At 42.0% G+C, this 13,502-nt stretch overlaps 1 protein-coding gene across 4 annotated transcripts in view; it reads right to left on the reverse strand.

Annotated features, from left to right (window-relative positions):
* Positions 1 to 13,205, reverse strand: part of LOC306836466 (serine/threonine-protein kinase MARK1-like) — a 29,505-nt gene extending 16,300 nt beyond the window's left edge. For 3 of the 4 annotated variants that reach the window (XM_079363548.1, XM_079363547.1, XM_079363546.1), the window contains exons 1-3: positions 12,881 to 13,191; positions 10,049 to 10,249; positions 3,830 to 3,883 (exon numbers count right to left, since the gene is read on the reverse strand). In XM_079363548.1, the coding sequence (XP_079219674.1) occupies positions 3,830 to 3,883; positions 10,049 to 10,249; positions 12,881 to 12,931 (306 nt within the window). In that variant the 5' untranslated portion in view covers positions 12,932 to 13,191. Of the gene's footprint in view, positions 1 to 3,829; positions 3,884 to 10,048; positions 10,250 to 12,880 lie in introns of all 4 variants that reach the window. The other variant, XM_079363549.1, reaches the window with a different exon arrangement.
* Between the last annotated feature and the right edge of the window lie 297 nt (positions 13,206 to 13,502).

Here is a 13,502-nt window from a genome sequence, read left to right on the forward strand (position 1 = left end):
TATAGGATCTGCCAGATCTCTGGCTGTGCCTACAGAGCCAGATGGTGAGCCTGCAGCCTGGCTCCTCTGAGACCATAGAAAGAGAGATCAGTGGCATTTCGACGGGCTAACATGAAAGAGCAGACGTTCACGGCGAAGCAGCCAGATCAACCTTAGTCACGTCGCACACACACTGACAAACAAACAGGATAAGTAGAAAAAAAAAAAAACCTTAAATGGTGCTAATGACTTGTACTGTGTGCTGCAAAATATTTCAAGGCAGAGAAAAGTAAGGAGACAAGGTTGACAGAGACTCCAGCACAAAGTCATTCCACCTCTGATGCCCAATCCATGCATCATACATGTATAAATTATGAGTCATTCAATCAGTCATCATTATACCCATCTGTTGTTTGTATCATCCTCGAGAAAAGACTTATCTGCGACATAGAAATTCATCTTTAACCACGTAAGCATACAATGTGGATGATCATTTTTCTCATTGGAGAAGCTGTAATGCTGAACTACTTTGTAGAGTGATTTGTAACACAGACATCTAGAAGTTGTGTGTCTTCTTAAAACATCTTGTCATTGTTGGATTTCCTGCTTTTTTGGGGGGGGGGGGAGGGGGGGGGGGGGGGACAGGGTCAGTAGAGCTGCCGAAAACATCCACAAGGAACTCAGGGCAACTCATCCTCCAGAACCAAACATGATGACGACCTTAAATCAAAACTATAAATTGTTAAGTTTGCATCCCTGAAAACATTTTAAACAAATGCACTAGGCGTGTTCCTGTTGGATAGGGGAGGCTGGACAAGACAGTTACAGTTTTAGAAGAACATTTGACCGGCCCAAGGGTAAACATGAGACAATGTCATTAAATCATTTGACCAATGAGTGATGCTGCTGCCGACTAGCAGGGGTGATGACATGAACCATTGAGTTGACCAAAACCACATCCTACAATCCCTTCAAACCCGAAACACCAGGACTGAGCTCAAACAGCTGACAACAGTGGTGTTTTTTTCTTTTACTTGAGGTCACATGAGCAACCAGGAAAAACTGTGTAAAGGCTGATGTTACCTTTAATGCATCCATAGCAGAGCTTTTACAAGGATAAGGCAGGACACTCTGAGTCAATGAGACAATCGATTCAATCCAGGAGACGGCTGCTGCATTATAAGACAAGCTTCTGCATTGCAGATGGCACTTATGTATAGCATTACAGCAATCTATAGAACAGGAGGAAGGATATCAAAACATACATATGCATTTGAATACAGATACAAAGAACATACTCAATCTAAGACATGAATCCACATGCGAAAATCAACTTTAATGCAGAGGCTTGATATTATACCAACAATCCCCCTACTGAAGACTTGTACATATTCACACTCTAAAATCTATTGCAGCCGACACCCGAAAAGCCCACTGAATAATTGATCAGAAAGACCCTGATTGGTCAACAGCCTCACATGATATGTCTGCCTTAGCCATCTCCAGGCAGCGGACAGCATGACCCACCAAGTGTGTAACTACTCATGACCTACAGAAGTCGATAACGATGAGGACGGAGTCTGTTTATGTTCAGAACCTTAACGCCGCAAACACACACATTTACTCTCAATGCTCACACTGTGTGTGTGTGTGTGTGTGTGTGTGTGTGTGTGGGTGTGGGTGTGCAGATTATAAGATACACAATAGTCTGTTTGACAAGAAAGCTCACACAAAGACATTTATCTCCAATTGGATGAGTAGGGAGCTTGACATTCTCACAGCATCTTTGTGCTTATTGGTTGAAGAATTACAGTTGAGTCCTATTAAGATCCCAGTGAATTACAGATGAGGAGGACAATGCTGAAAACTAAATGGCACGACAAGTAACGCCAGTTTTCTTGGTTTAACAAATTCCTGAAGGATCTAAGCTCATAACAAACATATTTAATGTGTCCCACAAGCCTTTGGCGATTATAGCCTGTGGGGGTTTCCTTGGTGACAAATTGAGTGACAGTCTTTAACATTTGGTCTGAAATATTAAAATGACATACTGTATGATGGTTTTGTCACCCATAGACTAAACTCCGGACAGGAGTGTCCACTTGAGTCTGCCTATGCCTTTTTTTTTACAACACAGGCACTTGATTAAGACCAATTCTCCACCATGTGTGGGTGTGGCCAATCTCATTGGCTGACATCTGCCTGACTCTTCACACAACAAGGAAGCCTGTGACAATCAATGTCCTGCAGCCCTCTATGTTGAGCTGTCAGAGGCCCTTTCATCGAAAAACCATTTACCTCAACAAGTTTCATTTGTTAATTCTAGCTACAAAATTCACACCATCGTGAGGAGCTAGCATGAGCTAGCATACATGCGTACTGCTAGCATGGATATGCCTATTTAATTACATTTTTAAATGTTATTTTACTCTATTTAAATTAGGTGTTTTCACTCTGTTGGACATGTGACACACACAGGCATACTCATGCACAGGATCCTATGGACATGCACTGGCAGAGAGACATCGGTGAGAGACGTCAGGGATTCAGTGCCTTGCTCAAGGGCACCCCGCACCGGGACTCCTACTGCCACCCCCTGGTTCTCTAAGGTGTGAATGCAGGGCTAAATGATGGCTCTCTAGGGTTAGAGACAGCTCGAACCAAACACCCGCACACAGAAACAGACACCTGACAACTTTGAACACCAAACACAGCAGCCATCAGAAGTCAGTTGAGCACAAAGCTCGTGCTGGGTGAACAAATCTGAACAGCTTCCATGTGACTAGTCTTATGATTTATACACATAATGAAATACAGAACTTTCAAAACAAAGGTCCAAGTTTAACCAAGCCATTTAAAATCATCATCAGAGAGGCCTGTAGAAAGTGAAGGGACAAGATTTTCAACTTGAAAGAAACTAATTTTCAATACTTTATGGTGTGTACGATTGTACATGTACGTGGTTAAAAAAAAAAAAAATGCTTTTTGTAGTTGAAGGTTCCCAAATACTTAAACTCCTCTCATTCCTGCTCACACTTGATGGAAGGTATACTGGTTGGGTAATTGTTGCTAAGATTCTTTCATTAACACGGCTTGTTTGCCAATATTTTTTTCACCTTGGCAGTCTGCAGAGAGACAGAGGCCAAGTGATCCATCAAGACATCAACTGTAAATGTAGGTGTGGAGGTTTTAAATGGTCCATTATTAGAATGACTCACAGTGGCAGTAGCTTTGCAGTTTTTTTATTATTGAATATAATTTTTTTATTATTTACAAAACACTCGTAAAACTACAGAGTAGCGGTGATGAGGGATGCTGCGATAGTGTCATGACCACCAAATTAAATCCTTCCCCCTGCAGACCACCATTATTTTCAGACTTAGAGTAGATGAATGCTGCTTATGCTATCGCGTCTACTGTTGGTTTTATCCACCATGAGGATATGTGCATGGATGTGTGTGTATGTTTAATCAGCAGACTGAGCAGAGAGAACTAGATTTGACCTCAGTAATCAGGAAAAAGGCCCGAACACTTTATTATTAATCAGTTATGACTGCTAAACAAAAGTAAGTGACAAATAGTCAGGCAGCAGGGGTATTTATAGCTGCTCTGACCACAAACCAACAGCGAGTCAGGAGTAAAGTAGGAGAGGAGGGGGGATGGAGATTAAACAAGCCTTGTGGTCTCTCTGGACTACATCTGATTACATGATGTAAAATTGCACATCCTGAGTTCAAAGAGCAAAGAAAACACAAGAGCAGTGAAGACTCAGGAATGACTAATGGAAAAGACATGAGTTCTATAACCTAAAACATTAGTGGTACCATGAGGCCATAAAACACACACTCACCTTCTGTAGACTGGTGGGATTCAGCTGGGTTTTGTCGATGATCTTCACTGCGACCTACGGAGAGAAAGAAACATAGACAGAAGAAGAAATTAAAAGGGGAGAGAGCGAGGGGGGGTGGGGGGGGTTTAAGAGATCAAAGACAACCAAGATGTCAAAAGTAATTCTAGCTTTGTATTTGTGTTGTGGTTATGCTGGGAAAAGCTTGTGTGGGAATGAACTATGCTCATTATTTCACTATTCTGCGCTGAGGCGGCTTTGTCAAAACATGTCACAGAAGGATCCGTGCGCTCGCTCTGAACACACCTCAAGACTCTTCTATCCAGTAATTTGTGAAGAGATGAAGCTCTAACTGGCAGAGATAAGAAAAGATAGATATGTGTTTGTCTGTGAGGATAAATACCAAATTAAACACGCTTAAAACACTGACTGCTGTGTATAAATGCATCCACAGACAATCCCTGAAAGCGTCAAGTAGACTTTCCCTTGTTGTGGCTTCCAGGACTATTTTTGTGTTTTTGACTCTGCAGGTAGAGGATCTGCCATAGACTCGGCAGGTTTTGTTTTGCAGCAGTCTGAACCATCCATCTCAATAATCACCCCAAAGTGCACAATGAAACCGACCTGCTCCCCTCAGCAGCTTTCACAAAGACTAGCTGAGCCATACTGCAGCCTCACCCGTAAGTAGAGGTACATTATACTGATTAATGACAGACCGAGCAGTTTTATAATGTGATCTGATCGATGTAATATAAATAAACTATGCAATACAAGTGGTCTTTAGTAGTACCACAAAATAATTCAATAATTATACAGATTTAACAAAGGCTAATGGTTCGAAATGTATCCAGCTCGTGAATTTTCAACATTATGAAAAGCTTGGTATTTAAGTCATAACATTTGTTAAAGAGATTCTCAGCACAATTTAGTGGGACAACCAGTCCGTTTTGATGGTAAATGTAGTGAATTGAGGCAGTAAATTCCTCAGTGAGTGCTTTATTGAGCAGGAAAGCTAAGCTGTTCTGCTAGCTGAGCAATGCCCCCAGTGCCAACATGTACCAGAATGACCCATGTTGCACGTATTATATACATTATATACAAAAAACATGAAGATGTTTATGGGAAATTGTTGACTACTTTAATAGCACATGTTTTAAGCATATCTTAGTTTAAAATGTTGGTATTGCGTGTACTGTTTTACAACGTATTTAAATAGAGATAAGATTGAACATTAGTGTCAGAGGCTCCCAGGCCGGGAAGGGACTACAGACAGAGGTAGCTCTTTAAGCCTCCTGGCAGCTACAACACACCCACCTGTCATCGAAACAGCCAGACCCCTCATTATTCAAATAATTTATTTATTCATTTATTATAATGTACTTTTAGAATCAATAAAATCTAAACAGTACAGTCACAACAAATCCAGCTCCTGTACAATGTGAACCGATGAAAAAAATATTGTTTTGAACCTGGCTGTAAACATATTAAATTCAGCTGTAAAAACTGACATTAATACTGGACCTAATGGGGAGTTGCTTGTGTTTGCAGACAGCCTCAAGTGGACACTTTGAGAAACTGCATTGCTTTGTTGAATTCATTTTTTTATTCCGGAGGTTATAGTCTGTCCTATTCACAAGACGGCTCTTTTATTTTAACACCATTCTTTTACATTGTGGTACCTAAGAGTACAGATTTTATAGTAGTTTTGAAGGAATATTACAAAACATTAAGCGTTCACAGTTTTGAGGGTGAGATGACAGGATGGCAGTGATTGAAGGCAAAACAACGTATCTGATGACAGTTTCAGTTCCTGCATGAAAAGAGCGAAGCTCGCATTTCACCAGGTACAAGTATTGCAAACCTCAATCACTGCTGTGGATTAACATTTTGTCTTTTGATAAAGGGCAAGCCCTCTTGTCTGCAATCTATATAAAAGGGAGGAGGGGGAGAAACTACCTTTTTAGACTAATGATACTATTGGCGAACACATCATTATTCAATATAACATTGTTATTGTGACTCTTGTTCAAGACATTTTCATAAACTTGCTTCAATGGATGCAGACTCTGGCTTTATTCCAAAGCATCTTGCTGAAGGGGAAACAACGGAACAAATGCTGATTCACAGTGGAGAGAATGCAGGTTATTTATCCTGTGCAGTGGACAAAGAAATTCCAGTTGCGGGGACACTGAAAGTCACACATACCCTAAAAAATGTGACTACAAAAAGAACGAGTCATAAGAGAAGAAAGAACAGAGCGAGAGACTGCAGAGAGGCGTCATGTTTGTACACACATGCAGCACGCAGGTGGTGTCTATTTGCAGCCTCATGTTAGGTGGGCAGGTGCACACAGACAGACCTCACTCCCTTCTTTTTTGCCTCCTCCGGTCATGGACAACACTCAGGTAAAGGCATGTGTATCTTTGTGCACATCAATCTATGCCTGCCAGTATTGAAGCTGTCATCATGTATCACTCTATTGTTCCAACTTCCACGGTTCCCCTTTGCATGAGTCAGAGATATTCATTACATTTCCTCACGGTGCACTGAACCAATATTTGCCTTTTGAGTCTCAGATTGAGAGATTGGATGAATTGCATCACACCACATGCCACTGTGTGTGTTTTCATTCTAAATAGTCTTGAGGGTGAATAATTCAGTCCCACAGTGACAGAAGGGCAACAAGCATCACTGTTAATTATTCAGCGCAGCCAGGACACACGGCCCATATGCTCCTCACCGTATGCAGGTCTTGTGATCGCGCGTACGTGTGAATATTCCGAAAAAAGACACACAAAGGTGGAAAACTGGTCATGTGGTAGAATTTTTTTGTTGTCATTTGTGCTCTTTACGTTGTCATGTTTTCTTCTGCACGTGTCAAAGTGCTTTATAATCCTTTGTTTTTAAAAAGTAACATACAAATAAAGTTATTACTATTACTTGTATAGTACCGTACAGTTCAACCCTGTAAACTAATCTTCACTCCTCATAAACGTATGTTTGCACTTTAATCACTGCATAATGTGATCATTGTGATCCTTTGCAAGCATACCTTTTCTTGAAGACGGCCCCTCGCTTGGCTGGTCTTTTGCTAACTGTTTTAACTGTGACTTCCCTCGATTGACTGTCAGCGATAAAGGGTGTAAGAAAGCTCATTTTCTAGATTTTATGTTTTTATAATGAAAATTACTTGGCAGACATGTTTAATTCATCTGTTAAGTTGCCTATCTTCTTTCCACTTAAGAGCTGTAACTTCATGGTAACTTATCTGTGTTCAGCTTTAATGTCTAATAATAGCTGCAATTCTATATTTAGTTCTTTCATTTGTTCTCTGTCTGTGTGTGTGTGTGTGTCAAGAGAACTACGTCAAAATAAATGTAGAGAAGACGAAAATGTGAGTTAATTAATCAATGACTTGATCAATTAGGACTATTTAATCACTGGTTAATGATTAAAGTATTTCGACAAGCAGAAATGACAAACATATCTTCATTTCAGCTGCTTGTTTTCTTTGATGTTGCTGCTGTTCGATGCTCTTTGTGCTAATAAAAAGAAGAAAAAAAATCTGTTTCTCTGACAAATAAGCCAATTTATGACATGAACTTCAGTTCAAAGACATTTTAAATGAGATCTATTTTTCTGAAGTTGTTTAGAAAAAAATATGAATCACTTGATAAAACAGCATGACAAAAAGTATCCAGAATCAAGCACAAGATATTTAAAGTGACAATAAGTTTATTTAAAGGTCACATATTATCCTCTTTTTCTAAGTTTAAATAAGTCTCAGAGCTTTCTAGAACATGTCTGTGAGGTTTCTTGTCCTAAATCCACTCTGATCCTGCATTTGATCGTGTCTATAATAAGCCCCTCTATTTCAGCCCTGCTCAGAACAGGCAGTTTATGTGTCTGTAGCTTTAAATCTAAATGAGCTGTGTCTGACCACGCCCCTCTCTGGAAGGGCTCGGGCTTTCTCCCACAATGCCCTATTATTTACAGTGAGAAGGCAGACTAAGATAGAAGAACAAACACCAAGCTGTGGGAGTGTCACCCCCCAGGGGGAGGGGTTACTGCCCTTTGTGATGTCATGAAGGGAAAATATACAAACAGCCTGTTTGATCAAACATTTTCTGAAAAGTGGAGCAGGCAGAAGACAAAGAGGATGGACTTTTCTCATCATTGTGGGGTATGTAGACAGACTATAGTACTAAATAAATCCCTGTGGGTATGTGAGGCAGAATGGTAAAAGTAAATGGTTCCATAAGTGCACTATACAAAAGTCTGAATGTGTGTGAGTGTGTATGTGTGTTAAGAGTGTCCTCATCCTGTTGCCACCCTCTTCAGCGGGTAGAGGACACTCTATAGAGGAGACCACAGCCTTTTTCCCTGCAGAGCTCCTTATGCTGTTTTTTTCAGAGTTAAAAGATTTTAGAAAAACTCTGCTGGTGTGAGATTTTGCTTGGCTAAAGCTAAGCTAACGTTGGTTTTAGTGGGTTATGTTCTTTCCACCTGTTCTGTCCTCAGTCTGATCCATGTCTTTGCATTCTGATGAGCCAGCAAAGGCGCTCAGGCACACAAAGCCGAGCCTGACCTTCTCAGTAAACACTAGGTCGCATAGCCAATGTGCCTGTTTAGCATTAGCAGTAAAACATGCAGAATGGATCAATCTGTAGCTGGTTTGACCTGGAGGAACATTCAGGCCCTCGATACTCTTGACATGACCAAGAACATAATGACATCCAAAATATTCAAGGCTATAAGAGACTATTACACAAACATGAGCAGCTATGTGAGGTTGATCAGAGTCAGAGCCAGCTGATTGAAGGACAGAGAACAGATCACAGGCCGTTATTTTCTCCTTAGGGAAACAGGAGCTTTAATTACTGACACACAGACGCAGGATGTCTATCACCCTGACAGGTCAGCAATGTATGACTGTGAGCGTGCGTGGGTGTGTTTGAGGTGCTGAGGGAGAGGCAGAACAAGAGAGCTTGAGTTGGCCTGAGAGTTAGAAAACTCAACAATTTTGCAAGATGTCACCATTCCCTTTCTCATGGCAAAAAACTCACAATTACAGTATCAGTATAAATTCTCTCTGCGTAAGAGTTAAAATAATCTGTCGTCTCTGCGGTTTCTCTAGTGGATTCTTAAACTTAAAAAAAAGGATAAATGTGAGCAAATGATTATGATGTACATCATGTAATTCCTGCTGTTTGAAATAAATATAATAATGTGTGTCAAAAACTACTAACTTTCATCCCATTCATCCTAAATATGGCATCCCATTGAGTGTAAAGTATGATCCAAAATAGTATTATGCAATGTTGTGTAAGAAAGAAATGCCCCGATCTATGCTACTGTATATCAGTTGGAATATTTACTTATGAAACACAACGGCCTGGTCATACTAACCCAACCCACAGAGGCTTTCAGACTATCCAATTACAAAGCTCGCCAGCAGCACAGAAAGAAAAGTAAGTACTGAAATACATTTAATATGTTACCAAGTAATGAACTGATGCAGGTTAAACTGATTGTTGAAATATATCTACGGACCGACGGTCACGCAAGCTTGATGCTAGCTTATCAACGCAGCTCAGACTGGAAGTACATCATCTGAAGTTAAGTATGTTCTTAATGGAAAACAGTCGGGTTAGTTAGTATGCAGTAATCATGTTTATAGGTGAGGATATGTATTCAAATTTAACTGATGTCATGTTTAGATATGTTAATTCATGTTTTATTATTTGAGGCTAATAAAATAGCCACACATTTTGTGGCCCTCCAATATTTTTTGATGGATTATTAGAGGTCTCCAGAAAGATAGACTTCAAAAGAAACACACTGTTATAAACATTTGGGATAGAAAGGGCTCAAAACTTGACATAATATGAAACTAATGACAGACATATCAATGCAGACATGTTTTACCTATATTTGAATCCAAAGTTATTTTAACTTAAGGACAATATGCTATGAGGTGCTAGTTTAGCTGAGCCTCTTGAGAAAGAGCTCAAAGTCCCGAGGCAAAGTCCACAACTCATCGCTGCAGGTTCCACTCAGATGTGAGGCCCTTTAGCGCAAATCTACCCCACTTTCTCTTTCCCATATTTCCTATTCCAAACATAATCTTTCAAATATTTGGATTATATAGTGACTCAATAAATTCAAATAAATACAAACAATGTCGATTTGATTATAAAACACGACAAAAAGCTGTCTTACCTCTCGTCCAGTCAGGACATGTCGTGCTAGCTTCACCTTGGCGAAATTCCCCTTCCCAATAGTCTTGAGGAGGCGGTAATTGCCAATATGAGGGTGCTCCTCTGTGGAGGTGAAGGAGTTGCGGCATCGCGGCAGGCTGTGACGACTCGCAGACTTGGTCGGGGGGACGGGGGGCTCCACAAAGCCATCCACCGACGAGTGCTGCAGGAAAGTCATACATGTGGAGATCAGACACGTTTTAGTTTGTGTAAACACCAACAGTATACGTCTCTCGACTTCTCTGCCTTTATCAGGACGCTCAGTAAGTTCAGCAGGTATCGTTTCTTTCTACACTGGCTGCTCACATACAAACTATGCAGCAAAGTGCTGCAGTGGAGATTTGTGTTTATGCCAAAGCTAGGATATCCTCTGTGCAAACAAAGATGCACTCATTAACACAGATGACTCAGAAACAAGAAAGGGATCCACTGTGCTAAGTGTGGATGTGTGTGTTTGTCCGAGCATGTGTCAATACATTTTCTTTGCATGGAGACACACAAATTGGTACCCTGCTTGAAAAGGACAAAGAGGAGGAGAGAATCAGGTTTCCTCTTCTCTTCGGTCCATGACACTTCAACCTCTTAACCTGCAGACCTTATCAGTCACCAGGCAACTTTTGATAAAAGACAGAACTCCTTTGACTTTGTACCTTTGCGAAAATGTTCTGAGCAAAGTCAAGACTTATCACAATGTTAGCAGCTGAACCCGCAAACAAAAACTGTCCCTATGACTGGCATGTGAAGGTGAATGAGTAACAGCCTGGTATAAGTACTATGTTGGCACAGACTACCAACAGTCTGTACTGGTCCATCTCCACTCCTTTATAACAGCTGCTGATGTCAGTCCAGGTCAGACATCCCATGATCCTTTGCTCCAGAGCACCACACCCCAGCCAGAGAATAAAGCGTTGGTCTGGTTACCCAGGCTCCCCTGCTCTCATTTCACGGGGGGAAATGCTACACCCTGCAGGGTGCGTATCAACCTAAACTATTCCACATCCTGACAGATTGAGAGCTACACTGCAGGATTCAAACACTTCCTGGAGTGACGGTGTGTATGTGAGAGAGTGAGAGCAAGGAGAAATGCTGATCTGATGCCACAGTCAGCACACTCATTTTTAATGCACCAAGCCCTTCTATAACACAGTGCCGATAAATATGGATACTAAATTGTCTTTAATCATTTAATTTAATCAACTTTAAATCAGATTTGTCATTTAAAAACTTAATCCTCTGTCACATGTGCTCATACACACAAACACACTCTTAGGGTAGCTCCCTGTAAGCTATAAGGTGGCACCTGTGCAGGCACAAATCAATACACAAAGTTTGTTTCACTCATTAACTCACTGATGTTATGCCTTCATGAAAGACGTAACATCGGAGGTTGTATAGAAGCATAGCACACAAATGTGTAAACACATAAAAATAAGAAAGCCACGGGAGAGCTTCTTCTATTTTCCTGCACTACAAGCCACTCGTCTCTCTGAGTAATAAGCTGTTATGCAATGCAGTTCAGCAGCTCGTGGGCCTTGGGGCTGCCTGATGGAGTCAAACAGAGGCAGGCTCGGCTGGCCAGCTACTGCCTGTGCTCCTGGGCTGAGTTCTAATAGTCGTCCAGCAGTCCATATCCATTTCTATGAGCCCTACAGCAGAAATAAACTGTGTGAGACAGTTATAATAGAGCCCCAATAAACTAATGAATCACTGAACACCAGCAGAGAAGGATCAGATATGATGCAAAACAACATTAGGGGAAACATTTCGATCACCTGAAGATGAACGTGATGCTGTAGGTTCTTATGATGATATAAAGGCCCTATTTTTAGATATAAGAGTAACCTTTGATCGTCCGCTTCTGGCTATTTTTCCACTGCTTGTACTTGTAACACAATCTAATAGGAGGCCTTAGTCTGTGCCTCATCTTGTTTCCAGGAAGAAGAAAAAAATCAGACAAACCTAGATATGTCAGAGCCTGTCAGCATACACACAGCAGTCCTCGTGTGGACTGATCTTAGCAGAGATATTCATTTTATTACGCTCTTCTTTGTGTGCCTGCGAGAAGCCCTTGAGGGAGGGGTGGTGGTGGTGGTGGTCGTTCATAAACATTCCTTCACACGAAGTGAATGAGAAATCTGCATTTTTTTTTCTTCTTTAGCCTTTGAATAAATACTTGTCTGTGTGCTGCTCTTCAGTGTCGTGGCAGCAGAGTGGTGAATAATAGCACGCTCCCTCCTCATCCTCCTCCTCCTCCTCAGCACTGAGCGTGCAGTTACAACAGGGCCCAATAGGTGATGGATGTCACATTGCGATGCTACCAAGCGTTGCCATTGAAAAGTAGGGCAACATCCTCCCCCCACCCCCTCCCGAAATATTGACGTTGTGGAGCAGAAAATACCGACAGTCGCAAGAGTGGAGCAACTTCATTTCTCCCACAGGCCTCAAATGCAACATTGTCATTCTCCACATTAACATTCAAGCTTCGCATGTATCGTTAAAGGCAGCACACTGACGCAGTGCGTTGTTACGGCTGGTCTGTTTGTACACAACAACATAAGCAGACATTGCACCTTCTATTCTGGGTTATTATAAGGCTGCCTGCGTTTTATTCCCGTCAGAGTTGAAAACAGCCTGAGATCCCATTGATCTAGAAGCTCTGCAACACCAACAACAAAAGCTCTGCTAAACACGTACCGACTCGTACCACAATGAAAGCCAAATCCCCGCTATGATGTGTCCAGATCCCACGTCAGATAACGCACCGGCGTCTGAGCTGAACAAGCAGCCTACTTACATTCTCGGTGTCACGCTCGTTCACCGTGGGCAATGGCGTTCTGGTCGACATCTTGTGTGCTTCACAGGCCGCTCGGCGATGCAGCGGGCAGGGCTGAGCGGAGCAGACACGGCGCGGTGCCTCTGTCCCCTCTCTACATCTCCTGGAAACACCGCAAACAGCGGCCCGGAGTTTACCGCAGCATAGCGCGCAGGGCCGAGCCGACACGCCACGATTTCCTTTCTTGCCTTTCGTGCACTTTCCTTCAGGTAGGCAAAAAGGCAGACAGAAAAGGAGGAAAGAGAGAGACTGAGTGAGGGAGAGAGAGAGGGGGGGGGAGAGAGAGAGCGAGAGAGAGAGAGAGAGAGAGAGAGAGAGAGAGAGAGAGAGAGAGAGAGAGAGAGAGAGAGAGAAGGGGGCAGGCCAGGAAGATGCGTATAGCGGACGGGTCTGCGCAGCGCATCTCAAACCTCCCACCAGGAAGGATGGAGGGGTCTCTCGCTCGGTCTCTCATACACATACAATCCCTTTGTCTGTTTTTTTATAGCTCATTATTAGAGTCACCAGAAAACACTTAGGCACACAGTTGCAACAGTGTCCGCCAGATTTAGGCCAAATAAAACTATAGGGCATTTCAAACCGG

The sequence above is a fragment of the Symphodus melops genome (genome assembly GCF_947650265.1).
Source record: "Symphodus melops genome assembly, chromosome: 15".
Lineage (NCBI taxonomy): Eukaryota > Metazoa > Chordata > Actinopteri > Labriformes > Labridae > Symphodus > Symphodus melops.